The sequence below is a fragment of the Camelus dromedarius genome, chromosome 5 (genome assembly GCF_036321535.1).
Source record: "Camelus dromedarius isolate mCamDro1 chromosome 5, mCamDro1.pat, whole genome shotgun sequence".
Lineage (NCBI taxonomy): Eukaryota > Metazoa > Chordata > Mammalia > Artiodactyla > Camelidae > Camelus > Camelus dromedarius.
In genome coordinates, this window is record NC_087440.1 from 83,121,626 (window position 1) to 83,138,239 (window position 16,614).

The window sequence follows — 16,614 nt, forward strand, 5'->3', positions numbered from 1 at the left end:
CTGAACCACATATGTATGGGACAACTAAGGATAAAAGAACTAAACTTAGATAGCAGCTGCCACCAAAGACAGAATATGCACGACAGTCCAACCAAGTTAACGTGCCTGGTGAAAGAAGGAAGGAAGGAAGGAAGGAAGGAAGGAAGGAAGGAAGGAAGGAAGGAACCCTCTCAGAGTAATATAACAGATTCCAGAGTCTTCACAACATAACATCCAACATCCAGAATACAATCCAAAATTACTCCACATACAAAGAAATGGGAAAATGTGACTCATATTAAAAAAAAAAGGGGGTAATCTACAGAGTCCAAATCTGGATGATCCAGACATTAGAATAGTAGACAAATATGTTAAAACTAAAAGACATAAAAGAAAATAGGCTTCTGATAATGGTGGGAAAAAAGAAATCACAGCAAAGAAAAGAAACTATAAAAAAAAAAACAACCCAAATGTAAATATTACAACTGAAAAAATACACCTGGAATAAAAAACTCACTGGATGGGCTTAATAGCTGAACGGAGATAATGGAGGAAAGAGACAGTGAACTTGAAAATAGATCATTATATCCAATCTTAAGAATAGAGAGGAGGGAAAAGTTGAGAGGGAAAAAAAAAAGAAGTCTCATAGACACATAAAACAACATCAAGAGGTCCAACATATGTATAATTGGCATCCCAGAAGACAAGAGAGAGGATGGGCAGAAAAAAATGTTTAAAGAAATATTGTAGATCTTGATGGGAGTTTGGAATACACTATGTTATATTCATTTGTCAAAACTCAACAAACACACACTTAAAACTCGGGCAGTTCACTGTGTGTAAAGTTTATGTCAAAAGAAGAAAACTGTGCACAACTGAACTCTAGTAAATGATACATATATGCTTAAGTATTTACAGGGAATTGTACTGAGGGAATTGTACTGATGCCTGCAGTTTACTCTGAAATGCGTTCTCATCCTGCCCCTAAAAGAATTAAAAATGGTTTGAAGAATGGATAGATATGTAATAAACTATGTATAGTAAAATGTTAATGATAGAATCTATGTGGTGGATATACAGGTGTTCACCATTAAGTTCTCTCAACTATTCTGTACGTTTGAAATTTTTCATAATAAAATTTTGAGGGGAATAAACCATTGTGATTGACAGTGTTTCAATGAACTAAAACAAATTATTTCTAAAATACACAAGTACATGTTATTTCCTCTTATCTTCATTATTCCACTGGCCTCTACAACATCAGCCAAAATTCAGCCAATGAATCTACCTCATTCAAGTGGTTACTCAGACTGGGAAGTGTACTTAGACTGAGAAGCAAAATAGTGAAGAAAAAAGGGAAGGAAGAAAAGACAACTTCATTGTTTCCTTATTGCTTTTAACACTAAATTTTAGAAAATAATAAATAAGAATATTTCCTATATTTACTCATCAAATACAGAATAATTCCTCTATTTTTTTCTAGATGTGTGAAAGATAACTGACATACTACAATTAAGTTATTTTTTAGAAAGAGGCCAAATCTACACACAAATGTGTTGATTATGATCAGATTTCATAGTGGGACCTTTCAAAAACACTGTACATTAAGTTCCTCTACAGAAAGAGCAAAATATAAAAAAATGAAATGTAAAATTTGTATATAAAATATTTCATGTTTATATATGTAAATGAGCAAAATAAGAGCAATAACAGCATTTAAATACTGCATGTTGATTTTTAAATCCTGCCATCTTACTGTTTACCTTGAAGTTCTTCCAGATGTGAAGGAGTTCCTTGCATCTTGGGCTGAATATATGATAACTTAAACTTGGGCACCACAAATGGTACTTCTTTGCCATCAGATGGTAATTTGGAAAGTAAATAATCCTCAGTACAGCCAACCTGAGGCTTTACAGAAATGGAAGTCAATGGAGGTATACTGATAGTAGTATTTTGACTACTTGATACTTTAAAGTCTCTTTCCGTGTATACTGCATATAAAAGAAGAGAAAAAAGAAAAAGAAAAAATTTCAAATATGCGTGTAGATTTACATATAATAATCTAAACTTAACATGCTTTGGTATTTATTTATTTTAAAAGAAACTGCTGACACATTAACTACTCTTGGGTCCTATTAAGCATTCTGGAATCTACATTAATTCTGTTCAGCCAATATCTGAGAAGTTAATATACTATTGCCAAAGTATATTAACTTATCATAATGGTAAAAGCCGTTTTTAAAGAGTCTCATTTCCACAAAAGAGTTCACAGATGAAAAACAAGTTTATTTTGTAGTTAATTTCACAATGCTTTTAAGTAATAATCTAGTCATTTAAAAATGTTGTCAACACAGCAATTCTAGTTGTCAATACTAATGGTTAATTTCAGTCTTAAATAACAAAGCAATTCTGAAAAGAAGCTAAAGGTCTCCAAGTCTACAAAAATCTTCATCAAATCACAAAATAAAATATACTCTGACCCTAATATAATATCAACTCTCCCTATGCTAGCTTTTATGATCTATTTTGTTCATTATCCTGAATGATACATGATTCCTAAACTGCATGACTTCAGATGGGGAGGTAAGGGACACCCAGAGATAATCTTTATGTACAATTAGTACCATCTGTAGACTGAATGAAAGTACAACTACTATTGTGTTGGAATTTATGACATGTTTTATTGCAAAAAAAAGAAGCCTTCATACTCAAATATCCTAGGAAGCTAATGCTTTAGATTAAGAAATATAAGACAAAGCCAGAAAAAAAATAAAGTTCCAGTCATATCTGTGAAGAGATGCAACAGAAAGGGAAATCTCCAGCTGTCCTTGATAAATGTGGGTCTTGATAAAGTTACAGGTCTCTTCTCCACTGGTCATTCAGTAATGAAAGGCACTTTTTAATGAATTGTTTGTAAATTGGGAATTATCTTTACTTAAATTAAAATATTTGCCAGAATATGTTATCCTCCAAACACACCAAAAACTTCTCTCCCTACTTTTGCTTAGACTATTTCATCCACCTGTAATGCTCATGTCCAATCCTCACCTTCTCTTACTTCCTTCTTCCCACTCAGCTTGCTAAAATCCTCTTCAGACTTCCATACCACATGCCATCTCCTTTGCGGTGATGTGTTAGAGTGTCTCCTGGGTTGAATTAATCTTTCTCCCCTATGCTCCAGGGTACTTTCATACTTACCTACTGTGCCTTATATTTATGTTTCTGCCTCCCCCGTGAAGTTAGGAAATATGTCTCATTTATATTTATATTATACAATGCCACAAATAAAGATACTAAATGTTTGTTTGCTGAAATCAGAACAAAGCAAAACTCACAGTTGTGCTTTTCTGTTCCACCATAGAAACATCCTCTACAGCAACTCTTTATAAATTCCATTGCCATTACATTTAATTTCCAAGATCCAGTAAAAGATACAAACTTCCAATTTTAATATTAATCTGTTGGTAGAATAGAAAACAAGTTAACATGAACATGTTTAATGTCATTTGGTATCACTAAATAAATCATATTATCTGTCTTTCTAAGACATAATGAGGGCTCCAAAGCAAAATATTTAGAGGAAGATAGATTTTTGTTCCTTTACATAATTTTATGTAACCTAGGCTCCTTATAAGTTATTAAAATTCTTAAATATTACTAAATGAACAATCTCAATGTTAAATCTGAAGAAAAGAAAAACTCCACTCTCAATTTTCTTTTAACTGGTATACCTAAATCAATGTCCAAATAAAATTTACAAGAAAATACAGCACTCATTAAAAATGTGACAAAAATTGCACGTCCTCCAAATCAATTCTTTTGGTAATCCAAAGGCCCTATAATGAGGTCCAATAAACAAATAGCTTCATACTTTATGAATTAGTTTAATGCTGAGAATTACATTAACAGAAAAATATATTTTAAACTGTCTCTTTCTCTCTCACACACACACACACACACACATACACACACAAAGATACCAGCTAACTAAACCACAAATAAGATATAGCAGAAATAAAGAGTCTGTTTTAAATTTACTAAGAACATAATTGTATAAGAAGCCAACTGTCCACCTTGGCATCAATGACTTTTTTCCAAATGCACTCTCTTCATTTATGCCTATTTAAACTGTACATTTTTCATGGAAAATTTCAAATGTATACAAAGGAAGGAAGAATAGTGTAACAAAACCTCTGTCATCCAGACTAAACAGTGATGAACTCACAGCAAGTCTTAATTCATCTTTACCTCTCTACTTACTCTGTCCTTTGGGTTATTTTGAAAAAAATTCCAATAATTTCACCCATAAATATTTAAGTAATTATCTCTAAAAGATGTGGCAGAAGGACTCAGGAGTTAACTTTAAGGGGTTCTACTGGCTAAACATGGATCAAGTTGAACATAAAGACAAACAGTAACTGTAATGGACTGTAACATATCAAATATTTCTAAAAGGTACTCCATTTTTTTTAACATAACCATAATATATATATACAATAGATAAACAAGATGATACTGTATAGTACAGGGAAATATATACAAGATACTGTGGTAGCTCACGGTGAAACAGTATGTGACAATGACTATATGTATGTTCATGTATAACTGAAAAATTTTGTTCCACACTAGAAATTGACACAACATTGTAAACTGACTATAAGTCAATAAAATAAAATTTAAAAAAACATAACCATAATAGCATTATCACATCTAAAAAATTTAAGATAATTAACTACACACTGTTCAAACTTCCCCTGAAAATACGGTGAAATTTTTTACTGTTGTTTTCTTCAAATCAAGATCAAAGTTTGGATTGTTTCCAGTCTTCTGTTATTAGAAATAGTGACACAATAACTTTGTGCACACATATTTTCAGATATTTCCAGTATATATCTGTAAGACAGATTCCTAGGATGTTGATTCTTCCTATCCAGAATATTTGTTTAAGTTTATGTTTGTATCTTTGGGAGTTTTTTTTATAGTTTTCCTCATAAATTTTGAATTTTCTTGTTAAGTGTATGCCTATAAAATTTGTTTGGCTAAATGGCAATTTTTCTTCCATTATATTTTGCAATTAATTTTTTTTTAAATTTATACCTTTAAAAAAGCCCTTTTCAGTCTCAGTTTAGAGGATCTATTCCCTGACCACCCAGATCACACTAATTTCTCACATTTCTAAATATCTAGTGAATTAAAAAAAAAAAGTTTTTCACTTTTCTTGACATTTCATGACCCGTGTTCTATCTCCCCTGCTACAACAATTTTTCAGAAACAATATTTTACTCACTTTCTACTGAACACTCAGCACCCTGTATGATGCTGGGAATATAGTAGGAGCTCAGCAAATATGGAGTTGATAGATAAGGAAGCAAAGCACAATAACTAGCTTATATAAAAACTCCTAACATACTCATCAAACCGCATTTCTGACCTTAGTCAGCTTGCAAATACTTTATATTAATCATGAGGGGAATGTGAGAGAACTGGTTAAAAATTTTCTGGGGGAAAAGTCTTCAAAGTTGATGGCCTTGGGTCATCCAAAATGAATTGGAAAAGATAGGAGAGGGACACAGAAAAGGAAAACAGTTTATATGAATAAGAATAGGCAGCTAGAGTTTGCACGACAGACTATTGGAGAGTAGAGAGGTGTACACAGAGAGAAGCACAGACATCAGCAGAGGCTCCCACTCAAATATTAAGCAGAGGATCGATGAGAGCATGCTTGCAAGGAAACTACACAAGACTTGGAGGAAGACCACCAGAAAAGGTTACAAAAACCATAACCAACACTCACCAAGGTCAGTAATAGTGCCTGCCCCCACCAACCAAACTGGGAAAACCTCACATATGTTATTGAGTAGAGAGTACTCAGAGGGTCTTGCCTCAGTGATGGAGAATAAATAACCCTAAACTAAACACTAGTCCATTGCCTAACAAACCTTAAGAGCAAGACTCAAGAGAATAAAGCTATTTCTAAGAAACCTATGTCCCAAAGCAAAATAATAATTATAAAAATACAACAATATATATCATACAAGGTAAAATTCACAATGACTGGTAGAATCTAATAAAAAATTATCAGACATGCAAAGAAGAGGAAAAAAATAATGAAGAGAGAAATCAATCAATTGGAACCAACACAAATGAAATGGACAATTAAGGCCATCAAAACAGTTATAAGTGATTCTATGTGTTCAAAAAGTTAAGCAGAAACAACTTTTGTATCTTGGAAGATACAAGAAAAAAGACACAAACCCAACTTCTAAAGATGAAAACTGTAATATCTGAGATGGAAAATACACTACATGGGATTAATAACAGATTAGATATTGCAAAAGAAACAATAAAGGACATTAAAAAGAGAAGCTATCCAAAATGAAACACAGAGAGAAAAAAGAAAAAAAAAAAAAAAACGAAAAGAGCATCTGTGAACCATGGGACAATTTCAAGCAGCCTAACATATATGTAATTGAAGTCCATGAAGAAGATGGGGGGAGGCAGAAAAAATATTTGAAGAAATAATATTAAAATTTTCCAAATATGATACCTACAAATTTCAGGTCTAAGAACCTCCACAAACACTAAACTCAGGAAATATGAAGAAAACCATGCCAAAGCACATCATATTAACATGGCTCAAAATCATGATGAAGAGGAAATTTTAAAAGCAGCTGGAAAAAAAGAGACATGTTATATACATAGGAACAATGATAACAGCAGCAGCATGGTTCTCACTGGGAACAATGCAGGTAGGAAAAGGATGGAACAAAATCTTCAAAGTAGTAAAAGAAAAAAAAAAACTGTCAACATTGAATTTGACACCTGCAGAAAATCCTTCAAAAAAGGAAGCAATAAAAAGACTTTTTCAGACATAAAAAAAACTAAAAAAAGTACCACCATCAGATACACATTACAAGAAGTATTCAAGGACATCTTTCAGACAGAAGAGTGATACCAGATGAATTACAAATCTACACACAAGGAATTAAGAGTACCATTGATATAAATACATAAGATTTATTATAAGAGATTGTTGATGCTTAGACAAAAATAACAACATGGTGATATGGGGTTTATACCATTACAGCAATAGCACAAAGGCCAGCAGGGAGAAATAGAGTATTCTATTGTAAGGTCCTTGTAGTAGATGTGATGTGGTATATGTAACACCATTTGAAGGAAGACTATGTAAAGTTAAAAATATGTACTATAAACCCTAAAGTAATCACTAAAATAAGAAAACAGAGGTACAGTTAATAAGCCAATAAAGGAGATCAAATGGAATCACACTCAAAAATACTCAATTAATATAAAAGCATAAAAAGAAGAAAGAGAAAACAAAGAACAGATGGGATGAATAAAAAACAAATAACAAGATGGCAGACTAGGAGGAACAAAGAAGTGGGATGAATAGAAAAGAGCAAGATGATTGATTTAAACCTAACTGTATCAATAACCACATTAATTGGAAATGCTCTACACATGCCAATTAAAAGGCAGAGATTGTGAGACTGGATGAAAAAGCATGACCCAAATATATGCTGCTTAGAAGAAACATACTTTAAATATAAAGATACAAATAAGTTAAAAGTAAAACGATGAATATCCCTCATAGATATAGATACAAAAATCTTCAACAAAATAAGAGCAAACTGAATCCAGCAAATTATAAAAAGAATTATACATCATATCCAAGTGAGATTTATCCTAGGATTGCAAGGTTGGTTTAACATCAGAAAATCAATTCACATTATATCATACAAAAAAATAAGAAAACTACATAACATAATGAAGAGTATCTATGAAAAATCTACTGTTAACATCGTAACAGCTAAAAGACCTGAAAAAATGCACATAAAAACATGTTCAGCACCATTATTTGTTAAGGAAATGCAAATTAAAACTACAATGAGATAATACTCTACACTCATTAGAAAAGATGAAATTGCAAAGACTGACCATTCCAAGTATTTATAAGCATGTGGAACAAGTAAAACTCTCATATTCATCTGGTGGGAAAACAGTTTGGCAATTTAAGTTAAACATGTATCTGCATATGATCCAGACATTTCATTCTGAGTATTTACTCAAGAAAAAAGGACTCTTATGTTCATACAAAGCATGATGCACCAGTATTCATAGCATCTCTATTTGAAACAGACAAAAACCAGAAACTATCAACTGTCCATCAACAAGCAAATAAACAAATTTTGGTATACCTGTACAATAAGATACTAATCAGCAATAAAGGAATAAGTAATCTATGGATTGGTGTCTTCCCACCACTACTGGCAGATTTTCCACTATGAAAAATTCTCATTATTTCTTCTAATTGTTTATTGCTTCTGCTGATTCTCGTTCAGGTGGTCTTATTTCCTTGTGCACTTGGTTATCTTTGACAAATTAACCACTGACCTCAAAACTTTACTAGTTGGACTTTTTTAGGCCAAAGATGAAAGTATATTCCTACAGAGAATATTTACATTTTTTCACTATATCACTTTAAATTCGTGCCTTGACATATAACCCAATTTTAAAATGAGCAAAGAATATGAATAGACATCTCTCCAAAGAAAATAGACAAATGGCCAAAAGACACACAAAAAGTACTCAACATCATCAGTTATTAGGGAAATGCAAATCAAAATCTCAATGAGATACCACTTCACACACACTAGGATAGCTATAATCAAAGACAGACAAGTGTTGGTGAGGATGTAGAGAAACTAGAGCCCTCAAACATCGTTGGTAGTCATGAAAACTGGTGCAACTGCTTTGGAAAACAGTATGGTAGTTCCTCAAAACCTTAAACAGAGAACGCAGGACCCAGGAATTCCACTCCTAGGTAAATGAAGAATGGAAATATATTTCCTATGAGAATGGAAAATACATTTCTACAAAAAAACTTGCACACAAATGTTCATAGCAGCATTATTCATAATAGCCAAAAAAGTGGATCATCAACTAAAGAACAGGAAAACACAACATTATATTATCCATACAATGGATTATTATTCATCATTAAAAGGAATGAAGTCCTAATTCATGCTACAGCATGAATAATTCTTGAAAAGATTATGCTAAATGAAAGAAGCAAGACACAAAAGACTTATTGTCTGATTTCATTCACATGAAATGCCCAGAATAAGCAAATCATAGAGACAAAAAGTAGATTAGGGATTGCCAGGGGTTGAGAGAAAAGGGGAAAATGAGGAATGACTGCTAATGGGTATAAGGCTTTTTTTCTGGGGATAATAAGAATGTTCTGGAATTGGTGATGGTGGTTGCAAAACTTTGTAAATATATGAAAATTCACTGAATTATACACTTTCAAGGATGAATTTTATGGTATGTAAATTATATCTAAAGAAAAAAAAAGATTTAAAAAATTAACATCTTGAAATTTTTTTAGATCACCAAGGTGATGTGTACTTCCCCCATGATCTGGTAGTTACGACTGCCCAAGAACAGGTTTCTTTCCCCTCCGTTTTACTTGGCATCAAGACAGCTTTCCTTGCAGATCCTTGAAGGAGGCAGAGTGAGTTTTCATCTTTCCCATGACATCACAGGCCTCTGGGATCCCAGAATAATGGGCAGAAAGCCTCTTGTTAGCTAACCTTGAATGAACCCTGAGCTGACTTCGAACTATGCCTTCTGTCCTGCAAATCTACCAAATTCTTATTCAAATCCAATCAAGTTTCCCCAGTTTAGCAAATACCTTCAAAGCAAATAAGGCTTAGAGGTTTCTAGTCTCTCAGATTTTCAGCTTTCTCTAAGATTTTGGCATATTAAATCCTAAGTACCTTAAAATTTTTTTTTAATACAGCTATTCTTAGCTATTTTCAGTGGGAAGGTTTTTCCAAATGTCTTAACTATATTCCCAAAATGAAAATCCAATATTTATTTGTCAAGTTAAAATTAACTCTAGTGAGTTAGGACAGGATTTGCAAAAACTAAGACAGCCTAAAAAAGTCTACAACAAAGTAGCTTCAGTAGTACTTGTGACCTCAGGTGACTACAGTAGATATTTAAGACTTACATATTTCTGTATACTCCAACAAAAAGTTTACTTTAGGAAAAAAACATTAATTTGAGTTTTAAAAGAAGCATATATGCACGACCTGTCTCTCAGGTATCGAGGCTCTTTATACAACTAAAGTAAGACAGTAACAAGGATACACAAAGAGACCAAAGAAAGGATAGCCCAGAAACATTTGAACATCTGTATGGAAACTTGATATATGATACTTATAGATCACTGAGAGGAAAAACAGAATATTCAATAAATGATGTGAGGAAAAACTGATTACCCATATGGAAAAAGAATGAAACTGGAACCCCACTTCATACCACACAAAAGTCAATTTCACATGGACTAAGGACACAAATATGAAAAGAAACATTTTAAAGCTTTTAGAAGAAAATATCAGGCTATATCTTTATGACTTCTGGGAAGGGAAGAATTTGTTAAACAAGATGCCAAAAGAAAAACTGACGTATTCAACTATATCAAACTATAGACACTATAGAATGTGTCTATCAAAAACCACTATAAAGAAGTAAAAGGCAATCTATTTACTGGGAAAAAGATATTTGCCGCATGCATAACTGACAAGGGATTAGTATGCAGAATGTATATATATTCTAGAAATCAATTTTTAAAAAGACAAAAAGTTAAAAACAGACAAAAAACATAGAAGAGGAGCTATAAAAGGTTCAACATCGTCAGTAATTAAGGAAATGTAAATTAAACCCCAGTGAGGGTACCATTACTCACCCACCAGACTGCTGAAAAGAAAACAATCAGATAATTACAAATGTATAAATATCTCAAATGTTGAGAAAGGGAACAAAGTGAACACTTAACATACTGTTTGTGAGAGTATAGACTGGTACAACCTCTTTATAAAGCAATTCAGTATTATATAGCAAAACTGAAGATCCAGTACTCTACTCTTAGGCAAAAAGCCTAGGAAATTCTTGCACACAGACACAGAGAAACATGGATTTTGAACAGTACTAGCAAAACAGCTTTTAATGGCAAAAAGTAAAATTAAATTTAAAAAAGAAGACTGAAAACACCCCAAATATCCTTTAACAGGAGGATGGATAAACAGTGATAAAGCCATGTAATGGAATGCTATATAGCAGTAAAAAGTAAATGAACTATAATATAGCAACATAGATGAATCTCATAAATATAACTTGGTGCCCCAAAAAAGTCATGGAATAGACAAAACTAAACAACAGATTACTTATGTATACCTATGTTTATAGTAAAACTATACAGAAAATCAAGGAGCATGGAAAGAGAAAGACAAAATCAGGGAAAAAGACACAATCAGGGCTTCAAATACTATGTATTATTTCTAAAGCATGATATAGGTACAGAGGCATTTATTTTATTTGTATTCTCTAAATCTGTAGATGTATCAAAAGTACTATTTCACACATACAAAATGATTTCTCATTTAAAAATTAAGTAAATACACAGCTGTGGCAGAAAATATGAAAAATACATAAAACTATGTGAAGAAAATTAAATAATCAATAACCCCATCATCCTGAGACAACTACAGTACTTAAAAGAAATAAATATACTTAAATGGTATGTTTCCTTCTACTTTATTTTTATTTACTTTTTTTTTTTTACAGCTTTATTGAGGAACTGACTTACAGTAAACTGCATATATCTCAAATATACAATTACATGAGTCAGACATATGTATACACTGGTGACAGCATCTTCACAATCAAGAAAATTAATACACCCACAAACATAGCCGCCATCCCCAAAGTTTCCTCATAACCCCTTTTAATCCATTCCCTTTCCTTCCCCTCTTTCCCACCCTCAAGTAACCTTATCTGTTTTCTGTTACTTTAGACTAGTTTGCATTTTCTAGAATTTTGTCAGGTATTGTTTGAGCATAATTTATGCATATGTTTCACTTTAGTAGATATTGCCAAAAAGTTTTAGAAAATGATTTACACTTCTACCAGGAGAGTACGAGAGTTCCAGCTGTTCTACACCCTTATCAACACTTGATTGTTTGCCTTTTCCATTTTTAGCCATTCTTTCCATATCCTAAGGAAAATACACATAAAACTAGTGCCTGAACCACAACAAAAAAATTAAATTCTCAATGAAGACTGAAGTGAAACTCCTAAAGAAATTTTCATCTAAGAGCATTTGCCCTAAAATGCATGATAGCTGAAGCAAAGGCCCTAACTGGTGTATGCCTCATGAATTCTGATTTAGCCCAAATGTCTAATTTCTACGTAAGATTTTTAGGAAAGCCGTTGAGATACACATGAAAAAAAAAAATCACATGACTTAAAAAGTCAGGAGTATAAAAGTACTGGAACTCAGGTGAAACACAATCCAACACAGTTTGTTAAAGTGTAACTTTAACACTGATAACAATACCTGAACCCAACAGACCAAAATACCACTAAAACAGTGCTGATAATTCGAATTGGGAGATGAAATACTTTCCTAAAACAGTTCTATTCAATATGCTCAGCTACTTGCTCTCAGCTTCTGCTACTTAAAATGGAGAGAACTATGCTGTGAGATGCACTTTAACATAAAGATTATTCTATTGGCCTTATATTCTTTCTGATCCGACTATCAATTCCCCTCTACCACTCTGTCACTTTTCTTTCAAATCTTTGTTTCTCAAAATAAGGATTCTACACTCACTATCTTTATTTCTTCACCCTCTATTTACTCCTCAAAGTCATTCATATTTGGCTTCCATCCTTATCATTTTACTTAAATTACGTTTGCTGAGATCAGTGACCCCCCTCCTAACTACCAAAGCCAATAGACACTTTATCGGCTCCTACCTTCCTGATTCCTCTGACTCATCTGACTCTAAAATAGATTTCTATCCTCATTAAAACCTTTTCCTCTTCTGGCTACTAGGACACCAGTCTTTTTGCTTCCTCCTTGCCTGAATGCTCCTCCTTGGTCTCCTTGGCTGTCTCCACCTATCACTTAATTATTGGCGTTTTCCATCCTTGGTCTTCCTCTCTCCTTACTCTCTACTTACTTAAATGATTTCTTCCACTCTCACAAGATTAACTATCACAAATCTGTGGATGCTTACAACATTCACAACTCTGATCCTGACTTCAGAAAATCCTGACACCAATATATCTAACTGCCAACTAGACAACTCTGTCAGATGTCCTAGAAGAATCACAAACTCATTTTCTCTCAACCTGAATTAGTCTCTCAATTTGTTAGTTTCATTCATGAATACACAATTATAATTCAAGTAGAGCCAATAAAATACAAGAGGAGCTTAATTTTTTTCCTTTAAAGGTTAAAAAAGAGTAACTTTTAATAAAGGTTTTCTCCCTCCAGTTATGAAGATACTAAGTCATTAGCAAAAACTACAATACAAAGCACATGATAGAAGCAAATCCCCTCGAATCCCAGCTCTCAAAGGCAAGCAATATCAGTATTTCCTTCCAGAAAGAGCAATTTTTAAACTATGATAAAGTTACGTATCAAAATATTAAATTGGTAAACGGGTGGAGGTGTTAACTCCCAGTATTTTCGGGCTATTTATAACAGTACTATCGGGAAAAACAACTCTATTAACTGCCTATCTGCAGTGAGAATCAGTATAATATTTTAAATACGAAAGCAATCCTTTTACATGCTGTATTTTAAATATTCTAAAGGAATCAAAGTTTTTGGCTTGGCATCTATCTTGCCTATACTTGTACGTCCATCTGTGTGCAATATACCCACCGTTCACGCACAGAATTTTCTTTATTTAAAGAAAATCATACCAAAGAAAGAAGAAAAACTGGAAGAGATCTAGAATCTCAATCTAAAATTAAGCTAGGTAGATAATTCAAGTTTTGCAAAAACCAAAGCAAAGTAACATTTACCAGTCCTTCGCCGCTTCAAAAAGTTTCAGAAACACCACAGATAAAGCAATCCGCTAACATGTTCTCATCAGACCCTCCTGGCAAAGGAAGTTCGTTCGCTTCCCTCTTAGCCCAGAGCCCACCTGGGGCTGGTAGTCGGAAGCGCGCGCCCAGGCAGGGAGCGGGGCGAGCGGCCGGCGCCGCGCGGGCAGGGGTCTCCCCTCTGCCGGGCCCGGGGATCCCACCGAGCGGGCTCGGCGGACCCACAGCCCACCTTGCTCCACAGGGCGAGTCCCTGCCCTCCAGGCCACGCTGACCGCGGCTGTCGAGGGGCCCCAAACCTCCCTCAGGCCTCCGGGGAGCAAGCGTCGCTGAGGAGACTCACGAACAGCCCGCTGGGGCCCTAACAGAGGCGACTTTTTTTTTTAAGTTAAAGGAGACGAAAACCATACAAAACAGTCGCTCCACACCCAGCGCCGCGAGTCTGGGTGTGAGGGGCTACTTTGCCGCCCGCGCCGGGCAGCGACAGCTCGGGGCTCGCCACGCTGCGCACCCGGGAAAGCGCCCCTGACCGCACACCTGAGCACCCCACGCCGGCTCACTTCCCCGCCGCGGCGCCGGCGGTCTCCGCGCGCGGCTCTAGGGGAAGGCTCGCCTCACACCGAGCTGAGGAGGCGCGGCGCGGCCGGGGCCGGTTACCTGCTCCAGGCAGTGGGCTCTCTGGCGTCGCCCGCCAGCGCGAACCGTGATTCCCGTCACCTCGCGCGGCCGCGTCTTGAGGCCCCGCCCCATCCCCAGATCCGCCCCGCCCTTTCCCCAGGTCCGCCCCGCCCTCTTCCCAGGTCTACCCTGCGCGTCAGGAGGTAGAAGTCAAGGCGCGGGACGGGACGGGGCGGGGCCTCCCGCGCGTGTACCTGAGCGCGGTGCGCATGCGCCCTCGACACCTCCCCTCTCCTCTCCCACCGCAGCTCTCAGCTGGTCGCTCTGGAAGGGTCTTAAATGAAGGCAGTTGAGTTTGGAGTGTGTTGGGGGATCGAAGGGAAATAGAAGAGGGGTATAGAGGGAAAGCCATTGGCCTGATGAACCTCTGAGTAGGGAAGAAAGGAGCAGTCTCTCTTGCCAGAAGATATTTCTGCTCCTTTTTCTTGGAAACAGAGGACCTTTCCTTAGATGTGTTACTGATCTTTAGTGTTTATATCCTAATTATAAAGTCTGAGAATCAGCTCACAACGCTTCACTTTTGTGTCCTTACTACTGCCTTGCCAGCAGCAGGTATACTGGAAAGAGTCCCAAAGATACCCACTACAACGCCTCACCCCCATCTTTCCTGGAATTCCCTCTAGCACTCTGGCAAGGAGGTGGCTGGCCCTTTGCTTTTGTGCCTTCCATGCTGGAAATCTAAACACTGTACCTGGAAAGTTGTTGATGAATTCCTAGATTATCTGTTGATGAATGGCTCAGCTTTAGAAAGGCTGGATTGTAAACTGAAGTAAAAGTAATACTTTTCTTCCTGGAGAGCAGTCTTTCCCAAAGTGGATTCTTTTCATCTCCAGGCCCTAGAGATGCTGGAGTGGGAGTAGAGGGTGGGAGTAGACCCCCAAAACAAATTATTCTGGGAAAAGAGACACAATATAGTTGCTCTCCTTGAGTTTACAAGGCATTTAAGGTCTAAGAACGGTGTTTTACTTTGTATCATTCTGTATTTCTCAAATTTATTTGACCTGAAAAATGGCAGAATATCTCACCCCAAAATATGCCACGCTTTGGCATGAAGATTATTTTGAGTTTGCACTTGAAAAACAGCAGATGTAAGACGCACAATCTGAACTTCCTTTTTCTTCCTGAAAGCAGGAGATGAAACTCCCAGGTGAAAGGTGTCCTCCCTGTACCATGAGAAAAGAAACATTCTTATCACCAGAGATGGGAGTCAAGGATGAGGGAAATCTATCAAACAAACCTTGTTAAACTAACCCTTATCTTTATGGCCACTTCTCCACTGTTAATGGCCCTAGCTCAAGCCCCTTTGTCTTGTCCCATTTTCACTATTTACTACTCTTTGTCCAAATTAGTATATAAGTGCAGCTCTAACTGCTTCTTTGAGTCTTCATTTTCCTGTGGGTGCTCCTACATACACGTACAAAAATCTGTATGCTTTGCTCCTGTTACTGAATTTAATTCTCAGTTCCAGGCAGAAACCCTAAGAGGGTAAAGTTTTGCCTCCCCTCTGGACCATACAACTCTCTCCTTGAGAAACGCCACTTACCAGTCTGGGGCATTAATGTTTCATGAAACACACTTTGATAAACATTGCTTTAAAGTCCTAGTACATTCACCTTCAATAATTTTTCACTCTATTACAAATGTTTGCAAAGTTCTGTACTGTTTACACAAAGCTCTCACGTGAGTCATTTCATTTAATCCCAACAATTGTGATGTAACTGTTATTATCCTCGTTTTACAGTTGAAAATATTGAGGGTCAAACAAACAGTGGTTGCCCAAGTGTAGAATCAAGATTGACTCTGGACTTAAGACTCCAAGGCTTTTAAAGTATATATTATATAAAATATATAGAAGAGATGCTCTATTTAAGGGTCAAATGACTCTGTGTGTGTGTGTCTGTGTGTGACATATATATGTGTATGTATGTATGTGTGTGTGTGTGTGTGTGTGTGTATACACACATACTGTCTTTCTATTTCTCTCATTTGACCCTTAAGTAGAACACACCCTTGGTTGGAAACCTCTAG

General features: G+C 35.7%; 1 protein-coding gene across 2 annotated transcripts in view; it reads right to left on the reverse strand.

The window, feature by feature from the left end:
* Positions 1 to 14,625, reverse strand: part of TC2N (tandem C2 domains, nuclear) — a 37,194-nt gene extending 22,569 nt beyond the window's left edge. For both annotated transcript variants that reach the window (XM_064486207.1, XM_031454202.2), the window contains exons 1-3: positions 14,566 to 14,625; positions 3,315 to 3,437; positions 1,743 to 1,970 (exon numbers count right to left, since the gene is read on the reverse strand). In XM_064486207.1, coding sequence (XP_064342277.1) covers positions 1,743 to 1,970; positions 3,315 to 3,381 — 295 coding nt within the window. In that variant the 5' untranslated portion in view covers positions 3,382 to 3,437; positions 14,566 to 14,625. The remainder of the gene's footprint in view (positions 1 to 1,742; positions 1,971 to 3,314; positions 3,438 to 14,565) is intronic.
* Positions 14,626 to 16,614: the final 1,989 nt, after the last annotated feature.